General features: G+C 34.9%; 1 protein-coding gene across 1 annotated transcript in view; it reads right to left on the bottom strand.

The window, feature by feature from the left end:
• The window catches only part of ddr2l (discoidin domain receptor family, member 2, like), a 39,258-nt gene extending 20,876 nt beyond the window's left edge, over window positions 1–18,382 (bottom strand). Inside the window, exons 1-5 of the mRNA XM_051894119.1 lie at window positions 18,217–18,382; window positions 4,107–4,214; window positions 3,912–4,014; window positions 2,308–2,536; window positions 165–312 (exon numbers count right to left, since the gene is read on the bottom strand). Of these exons, the coding sequence (XP_051750079.1) occupies window positions 165–312; window positions 2,308–2,536; window positions 3,912–4,014; window positions 4,107–4,167 (541 nt within the window). The 5' untranslated portion in view covers window positions 4,168–4,214; window positions 18,217–18,382. The remainder of the gene's footprint in view (window positions 1–164; window positions 313–2,307; window positions 2,537–3,911; window positions 4,015–4,106; window positions 4,215–18,216) is intronic.
• Between the last annotated feature and the right edge of the window lie 895 nt (window positions 18,383–19,277).

Here is a 19,277-nt window from a genome sequence, read left to right as displayed (position 1 = left end):
TTTCTAATAAATAACGAGATAAGACAGTCTGTGCAGTTCACGTTCTAGAACAAAACATCAAAGTATTGTCAAGTTATGTTTACCACAGGCTTTATTTTACTCATAAATAATAATAATAATAAATAAAAAAAAATCATTAATTATGGGTAATTGTCATGACTCACCCTGCCAGGCGCATCCAAACAGCTCTACTCTCATACACACAGTGTGTACAGCATCGGTGACAGGAATCAAGCGCAAGAACCGAGTGATGATGGGAGGATGGAGGTCTCTCACCACTGAGTCGTAGGTGTTTATATTGCCCATTATAATCTGAAGTGCAGAGGAAGTTCGTTAAACAATAAGATACAAGATATTCTAAAGTGACATGTCTTGAAGGCCAAGTATGGTAACCCATATTCAGAATTTAACCCAAGTTAGTGCAATGAGGAGCAATGAGTAGTGAACACACACACACACACACAGCAAACCGTGGACACACACACCCAGAGCAGTGGGCAGCCATTTTGCTGCAGCACCCAGTTTCCTGCCAGTATTGAAAATCGGACGATTACAGAATCAAGAAGTTGCCATCTAAAGTAAGTGTGTTTAATTTAGAGATATATTTTTGAATTAAATTCTCAATTTATTTTTTTTTTTAATTTATTAAATATTAATTCACATAAAGTATATACACTACCGTTCAAAAGTTTGGGATCTGTAAGATTTTTCATGTTTTTAGAAGAAGTTTCATCTGCTAACCAAGGCTGCATTTATTTAATTAAAAATACAGTAAAAACAGTAATATTGTGAAATATTATTACAATTTAAAATAACTGTTTTCTATTTGAAAATATTTTACAAAGAAATTTATTCCTGTGATGCAAAGCTGAAATTTCAGCATCAATACTCCAGTCTTCAGTGTCAGAAATCATTCTAATATGCTGATTTTCTTATTATTACAATGTTGAGAACAGTTTTGTACTTTTTTTTTTTTTTTTTTTCAGGATTCCTTGATGAAATAGAAAGTTCAGAAGAACAGCATTTATCTGAAATACAAAGCTTTTGTAACATTATACACTACTGTTCAAAAGTTTGGGGTCAGTAAGATTTTTTTATTATTATTTTTTTTAAGAAATTAAAGAAATCGAATGTGACAGTAAAGACATTTATAATGTTACAAAAGATTATATTTCAAATAAACGCTGTTATTTTGAACTTTCTATTCATCAAAGAATCCTAATTTTTTTTTAATATTTTTATTTTTATAGTTATACACAAATATTTTGTACAATTGTACACAATAAATGATTCTTGAGCAGCAAATCATCATATTAGAATGATTTCTGAAGGATCATGTGACACTGAAGACTGGAGTAATGATGCTGAAAATTCAGCTTTGCCATTACAAGAATAAATTACATTTTAAAATATTTTCTTATTATTATTTTAAATTGTAATAATATTTCACAATATTACTGTTGTTGTTTTTTTTGTATTTTTAATCAAATAAATAAAGCCTTGATGAGCATAAGAGACTTCTTTTAAAAACATTAAAAATCTTACTGATCCCAAAATTATGAACGGCAGTGTATATATCGGCCACCCTGCTCTCTAGGATATTGGCATCAGCAATCAAAAAAAACAAAAAAACAATATCGGTCGACAACTATTATTGGTTTCTATGATGAAGCATTATAGTTGCAACTACTGTAACTATATGCTGCACATACAGTATAATGCAATATATAAACTACTGTTCAAAAGTTTGATTTGGTTTTTTATGAAATTAATACTTTTATTCTGGAAGGATGCATTATTTTAATCAAAAGTGACAGTAAAGTTAATTATAATGTTACAAAAGATTCTTTCTGTATCTTGAATAGAATCAAAGAATCAAATCAAAGAATCATTTCTATCAAAGAATCTTGAAAAAAATAATAATCACAGTTTCCCCAAATAATTGCTGCTGAAAAATCAGCTTTGTTATTACAGGAATAAATTGCATTTTAAAACATATTAAAATAGAAAACAGTTGTTTTAAATTTAAATAATATCTTACAATATTACTGTTTTTACTGTATTTTTCATCAAATAAATGCAGCCTTGGTGAGCATGAGAGACTTCTTTCAAAAACATTAAAAGAAAATCTCAATAACCCCAAACTTTTGAACAGTAGTGTATAGCATAATTGCTTTCAGATATAACTACACATTTACTAATAATAGCTTAATACCAAAACTTTAGTTCATTCAGGTCATTTATTTAAAATCTGATCATATAGTACCTCATTATAGTATCTATAAAATACACCCTTGTCTTTCCTACCTCACTGCCAAGACGGTTTCTCCAGGAGATCCAGCGGCGTCCATCACGACTGTACTCCAGACGGTACTTGCGTGCATACTCGTTGCCGGAGTTGCGTGCATAGCGACCCTGCGTTGCAACCACTGTGAGAAAGATGAGCTGACGAAGGTCAAGCTGAAGATACTGAACATCTGAGGGCTGCAGTTGACCAGCAGGACACCAGGCGCCGTCCCCCTCCTCATGGTTTAACCTGATGCAACAACAGACAGATGCAAATTATAAACGGTCATTACACACTCTAAGAGGCCTACAGCTTTATTTAAACAGGTCAGATCATGAGGAATGAAATTATAGAGCTTGATGCACTATAAAAACACTCCCAAGCTTTATCTACTACTAGAGCTGCACGATATTCGAAAAAAACTGATATTGAGATATTTTAATATATAATGCGATAGTGCTGTCAAACGATTAATCGCGATTAATTGCATCCAAAATTAAAGTTTGTGTTTACATGATGTATGTGTGTGTACTGTGTATATTTATTATGTATATATAAATACACACACATGCATGTATATATTTAAGAAATATTTACGTATATATATATATATATATATATAGACATTTTTATATTTACATATAGTTTATATTTTATATATAAATATATTTTTGTTAAATATATACATGCATGTGTGTATTTATATATACATAATAAATATACACAGTACACACACATACATCATGTAAACACAAACTTTAATTTTGGATGCAATTAATCACGTTTAATCATTTGACAGCACTAGAAAAACAACAGGAAGTTTCACCAGATGACTTAAATAACTCTATTTGGACAGAATTAATCATTCTAGAGTGAGTGGGGTGATTTTATTATGACAGCAAAAAAAAAAAAAAAAAGAGCCGCAAATTTACTTTTTTTAAAAAATCGGAATGAAACAGAAGTCGTGATGTTTTTTTTTCCCCTTATTGTGACATATCTGAGTGAAACGGCTTCTTATACAAGAAAAAAAAAGTAGGGCGGGACTTGATTTTGTCGATGGGGAATTGTACGGATTGTTGGATGGTTGTGGTTTGCCATTGGTCGATCTCATGTGAGTGACAGGTTGTCCCGCCCTCATGCCAGTAATAATACTATTGTACAGTAAAAAATAAATAAATACAGCTATAAAATTAATTTTATTTTTAACAGTACTAATATTTAAGTTTTAATTTTTTCATTTTCAAATGGTCTATCAAGCTTTTATTTTATTTTTTAAAATTTTATTATATTTGCTGGCAAATAAATAAATGTACTGCCAGTTTTTGCCTACAGTTTCACAGTGAAGGCACTGTTCATTTACACGCGTTCAGCTCACAGCATCTCAGAACAACTTGATTCACAGTAAGCTGAAACAAGCTGTTCTGAGACTCTGTATCATGAACTACACGTGTGTAAATGATGCACTTCACTCTAAAACATATATATATATTCACTTAATTAAATTGCAGCCTGACAATCACACTAAGGCTAAGCCATATCGATTTTATTTTGATATATATATATATCATGCAGCCCTATCTACTACACTTCTGGACTTCAGTGTGGTCTGTCATATGTACATTACCTTGCATACTGAGGGCCTGTGGTTTCATACCACTGGCTGGAGGCAGTGATGTCGTCGTTTTTGATCCTCCCATCCTCCATACCGAGAGGATAACGACAGTGAGCTGAAGGACAAAATGAGACAGTGAATGTTTTTGGCCCTGTCTGTATGGATGCATATGTGTTGTGTAGGTGTGCAATGTGCATGTAGCGTTACCTGGGTCTATCTGGCCATTGATGTTCGTTAGTAAGATGGCCAGCAGCAGATAAAGCAGCATAGTGAGACCTAAGAGTCTGCCAACAGACCAGAGTGCAGACTACATCTCTGAAAAACACAAAGAAACAACAGTAATGCAGCATCTACTAATTTTCCAGTCAGATACCCCTTTTGTAAACCAAAATATTTAAAAATGAAAAATAAAATACTAGACTCTATTCTTTAAATAAACACTACCATTCAAAAGTTTGGGGTCATTTTTTTTATTTTAAAGAAATTAATACTTTTATTCAGCAAGGACACATTCAGTTCATTAATTGAAAAGACATTTGTTGTTGTTGTTATTATTCATAATGTTACAACAGATTTCGATTTCAAATAAATGCTGTTCTTCCTACTCAAAGACTTTCCTTAAAAATATGAAGCAGCACAACTGTTTCGAACATTGATAATAATAAGAAATGTTTCTTGAGCAGAAAATCAGCATATTAGAATGATTTCTGAAGGATCATGTGACTGAAAACTGGAGTAAAGATGCTGAAAATTCAGCTTTGCATCACAGGAATAAATTAAACTTTTACACAAAATAAAATAGAAAACAGTTATTTTAAATTGTAATAATATTTCACAATTTTACTCTTTTTACTGTATTTTTGATCAAATAAACAAAGCCTTGGTGAGCATGAGACACTGATTTTCTGTGCTTTATTAAAAGGATGCTTGTGTTTTAACTGGAACACAATTTGCACTCACTGTCAAACATTGAAGAAAACGTGTCAGAGAACCGACTGTAAATGCAACACAAATCAGCACCCTGATGCTTTCATGCAGGCCGCAGCTGCACAATCCTCTGGGTTTTCCGAGTCCTGTGGGAACCCACAGGTCATATTAGCATCACTTCTATGCTAGCTATGCAAACTATGCCAGAGCAGATGTGGCCGGGAATGACTGAGAATTCCAGTTCATTCAGGGCAGGATTCTCAATAATGATGAATAAAAGAGGCTCTTTCTTAAAACGCACAGTCTCATTGAGACTCTAATTGTAAAAACAAGTATTGTTACATAAAATACCATGTCATTATTTGCATGTGAACAATAATGTTTTATTGCCAGCAGTTACTCATGCATGCCATATTACTGTGCACTTTATGAATAAAAGTTGGTTTGATTAACATGAACTCTGTGACATGATCACCTAATAAATTTTTTTTTTTTTAAAGCTCTCTTATGGAGCCCCGCACATGGACAATTTACTAAAAAGAAGGAAATTAATTAATAAGTCATGAGAACAAATTCTTAATTCGTGAAAACTAACCTTTAAGGCCCGTTCACACCACAGAAGGAGAACTATAAAGATAACTATATTAGTCGATGATATTGTTCTGTTTATTCTAAGCACGCGCTGCAGTTTTGTCGTTTGCAGCTTTAAATGCTGGAGCTCTTTAAAGCAGGGTGGATTCTGATTGCCTGTCAAGGTCTTTATTGTTCATCAGCTGGAAAAAATTGTTCTGAAACTTGTCCCAGACATGAATGATTCCTCAAATCATAAAGCTTATTGAGTAAAGGAGTTTTCCTATTACTTTTCTAAGCACTTGGACCTGCGTTAAAGGAAAATAAAATTGAAATCACAATATGACCTGGTGTGATTATCAAATTGGGTGCATTATAACGTGCATTTGGGAACGCAACATGCAACAACCATCTTCCCAAACTTGTAATGAGAAGCGCTCCCAGTGGTTTTCCACCAAAATAAAATCTTGATGGTTTAATGTTTTGTTTTTTTTAAGAAATTAGGACAGCAATTAATAATAATATGGTAATTTTATTGTAGAGTAAAATAAAATTATTATAATTATTACTATACATATATATATATATATATATATATATATATATACACACACACACAGTATCTCACAGAAGTGAGTACACCCCTCACATTTTTGTGAATATATCTTGGCACCTCATGGCAAAGAACTCTCTGAGGATCAGAAAAAAAGAATTGTTGCTCTACATAAAGATGGCGTAGGCTATAAGAAGATTGCCAAGACCCTGAAACTGAGCTGCAGCACGGTGGCCAAGACCATACAGCGGTTTAACAGGACAGGTTCCACTCAGAACAGGCCTTGCCATGGTTGACCAAGGAAGTTGAGTGAACGTGCTCAGCGTCATATCCAGAGGTTGTGTTTGGGAAATAGACATATGAGTGCAGCCAGCATTGCTGCAGAGGTTGAAGGGGTGGGGGGTCAGCCTGTCAGTGATCAGACCATACGCCACACACTGCATCAAATTGGTCTGCATGGCTGTCATCCCAGAAGGAAGCCTCTTCTGAAGATGATGCACAAGAAAGCCCGCAAACAGTTTGCTGAAGACAAGCAGACTAAGGACATGGATTACTGGTCCTGTGGTCTGATGAGACCAAGATAAACTTATTTGGTTCAGATGGTGTCAAGCGTGTGTGGCGGCAACCAGGTGAGGAGTACAAAGACAAGTGTGTCTTGCCTACAGTCAAGCATGGTGGTGGGAGTGTCATGGTCTGGGGCTGCATGACTGTCTCCAGACCTAATCCCTATTGAGCATCTGTGGGGCATCCTCAAACGGAAGGTGGAGGAGCGCAAGGTCTCTAACATAATGATGTCGTCATGGAGGAGTGGAAGAGGACTCCAGTGGCAACCTGTGAAGCTCTGGTGAACTCCATGCCCAAGAGGGTTAAGGCAGTGCTGAAAAATAATGGTGGCCACACAAAATATTGACACTTTGGGCCCAATTTGGACATTTTCACTTAGGGGTGTACTCACTTTTGTGGCCAGTGGTTTAGACATTAATGGCTGTGTGTTGAGTTATTTTCAGGGGACAGCAAATTTACACTGTTATACAAGCTGTACACTCACTACTTTACATTGTAGCAAAGTGTCATTTCTTCAGTGTTGTCACATGAAAAGATATAATAAAATATTTACAAAAATGTGAGGGGTGTACTCACTTCTGTGAGATACTGTATATATATATATATATATATATATATAAAATAAAATTTATTTTTGGCATTTTTGCCTTTTATTATGATAGGACAGTATGTAGACAAGAAGCAAAGTGGGAAAGGGAGAGGGGGACGGGATCGGGAAAGGTCCATGAGCCGGGACTCGAACTCGGGTCCCTCGAAGCGCAACGCCGCTATATATCAGAGTATATATTGATTTTTTTATTTAAGAGTGAAATGGTACAATAGTTTAATTTTTTTTTTTTTGGTAGTAGTAGTAATAAAAATGACAACAACTATTATTGTTGTTTTTGTTATAATAATAATTATTATTATTATTTTTCTTAAATACTTAATATTTTTTAATTTTACAATGAAATAGTACAACAGTTTAATATTTACAACAGTCTTATACATTATTATTAGTAATAATAATAATAATAATAATAATCATTCTATAGTCATATTATTATATATTCTCAAACTTTTGAGCAAAATTGTGCAAACCTACAAAAGGGCACATCAAACCCGGAGCATAAAAAACTTTTCAAAATCACATTATTTATCATATATTACCAACATGGCAACATCCTAACAACCATCCTAGCATTGGTGCAGTGTTCTGCATGGGCAAACACCACTCACACCTTCCTCTGAATCTAGTTTACATGCATTTATGTGCCTGCAGACACATTATAACCAAACAGACTTGCAAGAAACTGAACATATTATGACAAATCAGTGTTTTGAAGAACAAAGCCTAACAAAACTTTCATCAAAAGCCTGAGCCAGACTTCACCGCTCTTCTCTGGAGCTGGGATCCTGAGGGCCCCTCTGAGAGCAGTGAGTATCAGCGCTGGAAAGACTGAGATAAATGTTAGTGTTGTTGTTAGGACAGACAGTGTGCACTTCATGTTTGAAACTGTGTTGACTGCAGTGCGATTACTGTGGAGGGTCTCTCTCTTTTCCCCAAACCTCAGACCACAGGAATGTGTCTGATTTCATGACTGTATCACGCCCCAGCCATTACCCCAGAGACAATTACACACAAACCATCATCAGCCATTACTTACAACTATGACAAGTTCAGTGAGTTTGGTCGTTACAAAACAACATCACAGACAACCGATCACGGCTGATTACTCAGATTATTTGTGCTACAGACTTTAATGACACTGTACTTCAAATAATTTTGCTTGTGCTGTTGATTATCCGAGAGATCTGATTTAAAGTGCCCCCATTATGCTTTTTCGGATATCACCTTTCATGTAGTGTGTAATACAGCTGTTTGTGAAAAAAGTGTAAAAGGTCTGCAAAGTTTCAAAGATCAAAGTGCACGACAAATCGAGTTATTGTCTCCTAAAAGAAAGAACTGATTCTGAACTGTCTGAAACGAGTCGTCAGTAATTCTAGTCTTACTTCCTGCACAAAACTTTGAAACAAATTTGCATAATGCCAGCCTATGATCTTCATTGGCTGTCTGCAAACATCTACTATGACCCACCCTCAATTTTGGAGAAACAATCTTTTGAGTTTTAACAATTTTAGACTTTTTTTTGTTTAAATTTATGTCTTGTATACACAATTTTATATGGTTTGGCTCCTCCTGTACTCTGAGACTTTATTTTCTATGACATAATTTTCAGTAATAAAAATTTTCCACCCACTCAGTATGGGTCCAGTGCTTCCCACACATAGGCTGTGTCTGAAATTGCCCCCTATACCCTTAAATAGGGCACTATTTGAAGGGACAGCCATTTGTAGTGGTGTCCAAAACCATAGTGGACAATGTTGAGTGCACTCATTCAATCCCACAATGCACCGCAATAACGAGTGTACAGCTGATGCACGCTCAACGGCTTGAGAATACCCATAATGCACGGTGAGAGTCGCGCGCTGAATGAATTCCCGCGTCTCGCCAGGAGATGGCGCCCGCAGCTGAATCAATCATCCATTCATTTTCCAAACCGCGCTGGTCCAACATAGTATAAATTATTTTTTAAATTGATCATTAAATCGTTTAATTAAGGTTTGTACATGCTAGTTTCCATGGCAGAGTTCAACATAAATATTCATTACTACTGGAGCTGCCAGTTTGCTATGTTTCAAATTATTATTATACAGCAAGCACAAACTATGCGAAAATGGCAGCCCTTTCGGCGCACTCAGTGTCCGAATTCACTCACTCGTTTCATTCACTCCTTCAAGTGGACTATATTAGTGAAGTAATGTAGGGAATAGTGAATGAGGGTATAGGGGGCGATCTCGGACACAGCAATAGACTTTACTTGGGCGGGCCGCCCAGGTATATTAATGGCTGCCCAAGTATATTTGGAGACACATTTATGCTTTTATTATTTTTATCTTCTTATACTTTTGTATCGGCCCAAGATAATGAAACCATCCGCGATCGATTAACTAGTGGAAAATCTCCCCTGGCCCTACGCGTTTCATACCTGCTCGTTCTGTGCGCGAGAACTGTTTACTCCCGCTAATTGCCACGTGCGCTGCAGCACGGTGGATATTTCACAAAGAGTGCTGCATGTTGCAAAGTCACAAGGCGGCGCTGTTGCGCGTTCTACACTTCTACAGGCTCACGCAACGATTGCTAATGAACTCAAGTTGATGAATTATGACAATGTCTACTTTATGGCCTTTATATAATATGTTTTAGACGGTTGTAAGAATCTGAAGGATCAGCCTGCAATTGTGTAGACATTTCAAAATAAGAGTCCTGGTGTATTTCAGGCTTGTTTATAACTAAAAGTCACACGCTAAGTTTTTTTTTTCTTCTTCTGGGCATTATTGGTATTTTGGTTACACAATAAATTGTATTTAATTTGATTTCCATTTAATTCATAGTAAATTATTGTAGTCTCCACCACAGGAAGAAAAGACTAAGAACATTATTTGACCCGTATATTCATTATATAAATTTTACTTGTAAAATCTATGTCCCATTCACTGAGAGAGACACTATATGACATAGCAAGGAGAACATAGGAAAAGGATAACCATTTAAATGCTGTAATTTTGCATAATTTACAATGCATAATAATGCATAATATTAGTATGTAATTAAATGTAATAGTATGCTATGTAATTAAAATTAATTTCAATAAATAAAAATACTGTTAAAAATCACACATTATTTGTTGTTTGTCACATGTAGTAGACCATTTTTGTGCCGTGGGTATAGGAGGATTTTTCACCCGGCTACCACCGCAAGTATATTTCAAACCTGTGGGAAGCACTGGGGTCATCAGCACAATGCCCTGAAGGAGTCTGAGAAGTTTCAGACCAGCGCCACCTAGTGGTAAAAAATTATTTACATGCTTATAACTTTGGATGTGGTTGACTTATTGTCACGGGAGTTATCCTGAAACCTTGCCGAGTCCAACGATACCAAACATACTAGGTTTCGCCTTATGGTTAGTGCAAAATTGTGATTTAGCGTTTAAACAACATTCGCGAATATCTTAGAAACCATTAGTCAGATCAAGACGAAACCACTGTAGAAAAATCGGAAACATGGGTCATTGACTAAACGCTAATAGCTAAATGTCAAAATTTTGATAGTAAGTGGCAAAAAAATGCAATCAATGTCAGGTGTGGGTAATTTTTATGTGTTCATACATATGTCTATAACTCTATAACACAAAAAAACTGACGCCGATGATACTGTTCGTATCACTGTGTGTACAAGTTCTCAGGAAGAGCTGAAATTCAGATATGGCAATGTGCTTTTTGTTTCCGACATGCACTGTAATCGGTAACCCAATCAGAACAGACTAGGCCATCTGACCAATCAGAGCAGAGTAGTCTCACGGAAAGGAGGGGTTTAGAGAGACCAAATTCTTTTTTAAACCGTTTCTGACACTGTGAGAAAACGGGTGATGATGTAATGTATAGCTATTACGAGAAATTTAAAGTGTTTTTTGACCTTTGATGCATGTAAACCTATTGTAGGAGACCTCTAAAACAAAAGTAAGAATTTTTAAAATAGCATAATAGGGGCATTTTAAACAAATCTTACAAACAAACTTTCAAACGGTAGTGTATTAACATGCTTTTGATCATTACAGCTTGTAAACACAATCATGATTTGTGAAGGTTCATGTGTTTATCATACAGCATGTTCTCAGTGTGTTGATGAGAATACCCCATGAGCCATTACATAATTTGCAGGAACGGAACATATTCCTCCCAACTTGTATTTTACAGTGAACAAAAACACACGCACACACATAATCGAACTAAAATTTCTGGAGTGCAAATAAAACTTTTTTAAAGAAAATTGTGTGATACTTTTTTGCTATTGCATGATAGGGGGCCGCAGATATAATGTGCATACTAAAGGAAGAAGAGAGAGAGGTAGAGGGAGAGGATGGAGGTTGCAGATGGTTTATGTAATGTTTGGCTCATGTAAAGGCCTGTCCAGTGCCGGGATTCCAGCCTTCTTGCTCATCTTTCTAAGGGGCCTCATGTGACCGACTGGGAAACACAGCAAAGCAACAAAACATTAACAGCACTAACAGACCCTTTGCTAACAGGGAGAATCTAAAAAAAAAAAATAATAAAATAAAAACCATGCAATACAATCTATTTTCTTTAAATTCAGCCTAAATTAAAGGAAGTATGACAAACCTACCATAACGCGTAAATAGTTTACAATTTACATGATATATTCCCAGCAAACATTTGGACGTTTAATGACTGTTGAAAAAGACATCCCTCCGACACGTCCCATCATGGTTGAAAAATAGTTCCAAAATGAAATGTAATTAATTAATTAAGCATTATATATTGAACTACATGTAGCTAAAAGTCAAAGTAACAATTATACATGCAACCCCAGAGAATTGTAGTAGACTGCATTTTTAGGAAATGTTTTGTTACATATTTTTACAGATTTATGCCGTCCTACCACGACTATTTTTGGCCAGGGACACGACGTTGCCGTCAGACCAATATTTGCTGGGTTAGGGTTGCCACAATTACTTTAACCCAAAACTTCAGTAGTCAATAAACCTTAGGTAAACTTTAGTAGTCTACCCAAAACTTCAGTAGTCAATACTAGGGCTGGGCCAATAAATCATCAAGATTTTCCAAATGCATCACGAATCTCTCAAATCGATTCTGAGCTTAGTTTTTAACAGCAGATGGCAATGCGTGCTTTAGAAACAGCCGTACTCTGCTTGCTTCTAGTTCCTTACACACACCACTTGAACCTTCTATAAAATAATCATTTATAAAGTTCGAGGTGAATTACAAGGGTGTCTGCAGTGGGCTGTTTACATTAATCTCACATCACAAAAGCATTCTGAGGTGCAAATACATTCTCAGACTCAGCTGAATGCACAGGCGCTCTTCTTCATGAGCATTTGAGCGTGTGGTTAAAAACTAGCCTAGAGCGCCACAGCAAAAATTAATATGCTACTGAACACATTCCTTGATTGAGGTTTAATATTAATATAATTATTAGCAAATAAATAGTATTTGTCAACCAAGTAATGTGCTTTAATTAGAACCAAATTGAAGCCGAAGTAACTGAACTTTTGACACCACTATATTTCAAAATTACCCAATTTTTATATGGGAAAATTGCCCAAAATGCAGCATACAATTCCACTAACATGTTACGGATTTTTTTACACTGATGAAACTATATAACACATGAGCTTAAAAATAATTATTTAAGCTAAAGTTGACTATGAAACCATTTACTCACCAAGATTTACTTGGTTTTACTTGGTTTTACTTCGAAAATGCTAGTAAATTTCACAAATAATTACCAAGAAATGGCAAGTAACAGACTGAATTAAACTTTGAAGTAGACGTTTAATTAAATTTTGAAGTAGAAAGACTGAAATAGTAGAAAAATAATTTTTTATAGTGCACAGAAAGAAATTTTCATTCAGAAACTGCTCGTAAATTTCAGAAACAATTACAAAGAAACAGCCAGGATTAAACATGAAATTCTGAAGTGGAAAAAACCTACTCCAATGATTATTGTTTTATTTACAACTTCGAAAAATATTTTTTTTTACAGTGAGTGTACACCATTTTTTTCAGTAGGCCATACATACAGTAAATCAGTGAATTAAGCAACATTATGTTGCATTTGCACCGCACCTTTCCTAAAAAAGATGTTGTATCTACACAGTGGTGCAAACAACGAACAGGCTGTTTCATGAGAGAAAGTCTAACCTTCCCAAATTCCAGACTCTTACACCTAGCATGTACATGCATGCATGCTGACAAACATGTGAACCCTCTGCAAGCATGCAGGAACGTGTTTGTCCTACTGAGCTAGAATTAAAGGACCAAGAGAGACAGGAACCCGTACTGTTTACTCTCATCTACACGTTTCGCACACACAAACATATGTTTCACACTCACATTCCTACATCCTGGTGTTAGGGAAATGTAGTACAGTTCACTCAACGGCCTCTGATGAGTCTTACTGCCAAACATCTCAAATTATGCAACACAATAAACAATGTGCTGAGCAAAACCGAGAAAGAGTCGCTGGCAGCTCACCAGAGAGATAGAGAGAGACTGAACAAAACCACAGTCATTAATGTTGTAAATAATCTCATTAAACAGTCAGTTAGTTAGGTTAGATAGACCTCAAATGTACTTCAGATACACCACACAGGGGGGATAAAACAGGATACTAAAAACTGAGAAGTCTCAATGTATCCAAAGCCAAATGCTGTTGCCTCAAGGACAAACTTCCTGTGGCCACTGGCCACACAATTGTAGTTGAAGAAAACTTCAAGTCCTTAATCAGGAGTTCATGCCAAGACCTATATATTTTCTGAGCATGGAAAGAACCCATGGGAAAAAACACAACTGAGATCTTTTGAATATGGCAAGCAAATATAGATATTAATGTTTAGAAGTCTCTAACTCAGAATATTCTGAATGCATGAACCGATAAAACGTATACCTTGTATGCAATATAAGTTGCTTTGGGTAAAATGCATAAAATGAACAAATGAACAAACCAGAGGTCTCAATATGAACTCAAACTTTTCTCTTTGAATTCTTCTGATTTTTTATATAGATTGTATTAGCCTATGTACATTTTTTTCTATTGTTATTTCATTTGTTTCTAATGTTATTTCAAAGAGTGTGAAGGAAAAAAACATAAGAGAAAAAAGTTGATTTAAACAAAACATTGAGAATGCCATTATTTCTCCTGAGCTTTAATACAAACTTCTTCCAGACTAATTCTGAATTCAGTTAAGGAATAAGTCGAATAAAATGTGTATCTGCACAATATTGACCTTGAACAGCCTTTTGTTTCATGTTCTTGCACTTATCAAGACTGAGAATAGCTGAGAGGATTGGTAAACTCAAGATAACTTATCACAACAGCAATGAATCAGTGTCACAGTTTCTCACATTTTTTTAATAGCTTGGACTGATGTTTGTATCACTACTATTATTGCTGCTATTAAATGAGAAACTTGTGCTAACAAGTGTGCAGTTTTAACATATACACTACAGTTCAAAAGTTTGTTTTTTATGTTTTTGAAAGAGCCTCTTATGCTCACCAAGGCTGCATTTATTTGATCAAAAATATAGTAAAAACAGTAAAAATATGAAATATTATTACAATTTAATATAACTGTTTTCTAGTTGAATATATTTTAAAATGTAATTTATTCCTGTGACGCAAAGCTGAATTTTCAGCATCATTACTCCAGTCTTCAGTGTCACATGATCCTTCAGAAATCATTCTAATATGCTGATTTGCTGCTCAAGAAACATTTATTATTATTATTATTATTATTATCAATGCTGAAAACAGTTGTGCTGCTTAATATTTTTGTGGAAACCGTAATACTTTTTTTTTTTTCAGGATGCTTTGATGAAAGTTTACAGCATTTATTTAAAATAGAAATATTTTGCAAATATCTTTACTATCACTTTTGATCAATTTAATACATATTATTTTCTAAATAAAAGTATTAATTTCTTTTTAAAAAATGAAATTCAGAAATTTTGCAAAAAGACGACATCAGCTTGCAAAGCCTATCCATCTCCCAGACTCCTACAGTCCATCAGGAAATATATTTTGTTCTTACTTCTGGGAAATCACTTGGGTAAGAACAAAATTGTAAATAATGAGCTTTTTCTTGAACTCTATGTACAGTAGTTTATGCAGGCTATATATAAGAATAAGTCTTCTCTGTGCTTCATTACATCTACTGTGGTACTTAAAGGGTTAGTTCACCCAAAAATGAAAATTCTGTCATTAATTACTCACCCTCATGTCGTTCCAAACCCGTAAGACCTTCGTTCATCTTCAGAACACAAATTAAGATATTTTTGATGAAATCCGAGGGTTTCTGAACCACACAGGCAGAAACGACATTGCACCTTTTGAGGTCCAGAAAGAAATTAAAGACATCATTAAAATAGTCCATGTGACTGCAGTGGTTCAACCTTAATGTTATGAAGCGACAAGAATACTTTTTGTGCTCAAAAACAAAAAAAAAAAATAATGACTTTATTCAACAATTTCTTTTCTCCCCTGTCAGACAGAGATGTTGACGTAGTAAACGCAGTGCAGCGCTTTGTTATTTTTGTTTTTGCACACAAAAAGTATTCTCGTCCCTTCATAACATTAAGGTTGAACCACTGTAGTCATGTGGACTATTTTAACGACGTCTTTAATACCTTTCTGGACCTCAAAAGATGCAATGACGTTGCTGCCTATGTGTGGTTCAGAAACCCTCGGAATTCATCAAAAATATCTTCTTTTGTGTTCCGAAAATGAATGAAAGTCTTACGGGTTTGGAAAGACATGAGGGTGAGTAATTAATGACAGAATTTTCATTTTTGGGTGAACTAACCCTTTAAACATCACTCAACCCCTCTCATCAAATTCATATTGGCTCTATAACAAACACATCCTCTCTTGCATCCCCATTATGACATAACCAAAACCCTTTCTTCATCAACCTAAAATGGCTTCAGCAATCGGGTTATTGCTGATAGTGCCAAGCGTTAAGGTCTGCAGTAACTTTCACAGATAAACGTTGAACAGAGAGCCTGATAATCAGACACAGACAGAAACAAGAGCTGTGAGCATGAGCGAATTTATGAGAATTTACGCTTGAGGCATGTTTCATTTGTTAGGCAACATCTGACCTCTGCTCTGGCACACAACACTTTCTTGCATCACAGGAGAAAGAAAAACAGCACATGAGGCGCTTAATAAAAAACACAGAGGAAATCGCTGTTCTAACCGGGTTTATGAAGATTAAACTCAGAGATGAAATGCCTCGGATTCTCAGTTACAAATGCTTTATCGTTAATAAATATCAATAACCTGTCAACTCACATGCAACAGGTGAACTTGATGAAGACTTTTCACTTTTCAATGCAGCAACATATCAATCCATCACCAATTCCTAATAATCAATAGACACTGACAGTAATCCAATGAGCTGTGTTGTTCTTGTACTTCTTTTATGAAAGTTTCTGATATACGCTCCTATTAATACACTGGGGCTAGTCGTCACACTTACTCTAGTGAATATTTCTCAGAGTAAGTTTAGCATACTTCTTAAAACCAATTCAATAGCAGGGTACATTTAAAGGAGTAAGTTAAATAATAAGTAAGTTAAATAGTCTATTTTAGGCTTTTCTGCACAATTTAAACAGTAAAACATTTATGAAAAAACACAAAACATTTCATGAAACATCAAACATTGAAAATGTAACAAAAACATGAAACCACTGTTTTTAATAAAAGAGTTGTGATTAATAAATTGTTCTCAATTATGAATCGGACATGTTGGAAAGATTCGACTCTCAGTTTACCAAGTTAACAAGTTGCAACAGTCAGGTTCTGGTAAAAACTCAATTTATTTTCCATAGGGAAATTGATTTTTAACTATAACTTATAAACCTTTAAAGACAGGCCTACTGTGAGCTAGGTTGTTAACTGATAATATTTCCTTCTGTTGAACACATTATTTCAGCTTATTTTTTAAAATAGTGTTTAACAGCAGAATTCCTGATGAAAAACTACATTACCCATGATGCTGAAAATTACACAATGATACAGAAAATTACATCAATCAGAGAGTTGAAAAAAGCAACACGCGCCAAAAGATCTTGTTTACTCCGCCCACTACCATGAAGCACTGCAAATGACACAATCGAGTCTCTAGTCTCAAAATACTTAAATATTTGTGTATAGGCCTATATATATATATATATATATATATTAGAAATATAAAAATACTCATTTACAATGTTGAATATATATATATATTCAACATTGTAAATGAGTATTTTTATATTTCTAAATCGTTTTTAATTCGATGATGTTATTTGCAATGCTTCATGGGATTCAACTCTTTAATGAAGACTTTAACGAAGACTCTTTAAAATCCCAATGGGAAAAATGAATGAAAAATAAAAAACTTAAGGAACCAGCGCCGCTGAAAAAGGGGGCGGACACTTTTGCACTCCATATAACCGTTTGGACTGATTCAGTCCGATTCGTGAACGAATCGTTCAGACCGGTTTGTTTGTGAACCGACTCGAAAAACGATTCCTCGACATTCCTCGTGCAGAATCCGTAAGGTAAAACATTTAACAGATCTTTTTAGGGGTAGTCATGGTAACGGCGATCAGTTACTATAGGTAAAAGTTGGACATGCGCACTGCGGCCTGGTTTATAAAGCTGATCGTCAAGGAGACAAATGAAAACACAAAGCAGCAACTTCTTCATACAGAAACAAACTCATCAAGATAATAAAGTGAAATAACAGTCACAAAAAATTTCACCATTCTACCGATATACCCATCAAACAACAAAAAGGACCATGTGGATGATACTGTCAATGTATTCAAAACTTTCCACACAATCGACTGTAATTGAAAGAGGATAAACCTGTGCTGACGTCTAAAAAAGCGTCCAAAGTTGACAAAACAACGTTTCAAGCATCTGTGAATCACCTCGAGTTCATCAGCAACACACATCTGATCTGTCTGAACGCAAGAGTGTTTCTCAATCGCAACAAAAGAGTCCAGAAAAATCAAAAACTTCAGTTTGTCTTCAGAAACTTTTCTATCTTTCGCTTTAAACTGACAAATTACCTGTTTTCGGGATCCTGACAATCGTTTCTCCGAAGTCACATCCGAAAGTCAGCACGCCATTACAGATGTCGAGGCATTGTGTTCAGGAGTTTATGTTCTTCAACACTGTTACAATGCATCGGAAGATCTGCTGCACAGGGGAAGAAAAAAAAACGGTTCAATGTGATTTTTACATCACATCCCTCTTCCGGCCACTTGAAGAAGGAGAGCAATGAATGTAACACTGAACAAATGAAGGAATACACTTAAAATAGATATATTATATTATATTATATTATATTATATTATATTATATGCTAACTAAAATATGCTGTAAAACAAGATGTATAAGGGAGACTGGCTTTCACACAGGCAAGTTTTCCCAAGGGCTATTTCTCACTAACTGTTTTTAAGTCCAAATTAGGGTAATTATCGGTAAATAAAACTAAAACTATTAAAACTTTTTTTGTTAATTAACATTAAAACTTAAAGTAAACTAAAATTATTTAACGAAAAATAAAAATATTTAAAGTAAAAATATTAATTTTAAATATAAAAAATAAAAGATTAGGCTAATATCAAGTAATAAAGTAAACCTAAATAATAATATAAAAACAAAACTAATAAAAATGGAAAAAGCACACAGCAAAAATACTAAAAATTAAACTAAAAATATAAAAATGAATGCGAATTCAACATTAAAGCTGCAGTCTGTAACTTATTTTGGTTAAAAATTATTCAAAATCAATTTTTGAGCAAGTATGTAACCAGCCAGTGTTCAAAACTTTCTCCTTAACTTAAGGTAAGCTTGTAATAATGTTTTATAATAAAATCGGTACTGGTGGGTTTCTGCGGGAAATTCAAGCATGCAGCCGTTCGTCTTTGCGTCACGTCTGTAAACAGAAAGAAATAGTCCCAGCTAGCTATATGTGAGGATGCTGCTGGTACAGCCTTTCTCACACCAGCAGGAATAATTAAACTTATCATTTTGATGGCGGACTGTAATCCAGAAAGGTCCAAATGACAATCATCAGTGACAACTGGAGATTCACCCGTAGTCAAGACTTCAACTGCGGAGTGGC

Source organism: Ctenopharyngodon idella, chromosome 5, assembly GCF_019924925.1.
Source record: "Ctenopharyngodon idella isolate HZGC_01 chromosome 5, HZGC01, whole genome shotgun sequence".
Lineage (NCBI taxonomy): Eukaryota > Metazoa > Chordata > Actinopteri > Cypriniformes > Xenocyprididae > Ctenopharyngodon > Ctenopharyngodon idella.
The sequence above is the reverse complement of the archived record's forward strand: the minus strand, read 5'-3'. Positions and strand labels throughout refer to the sequence as shown.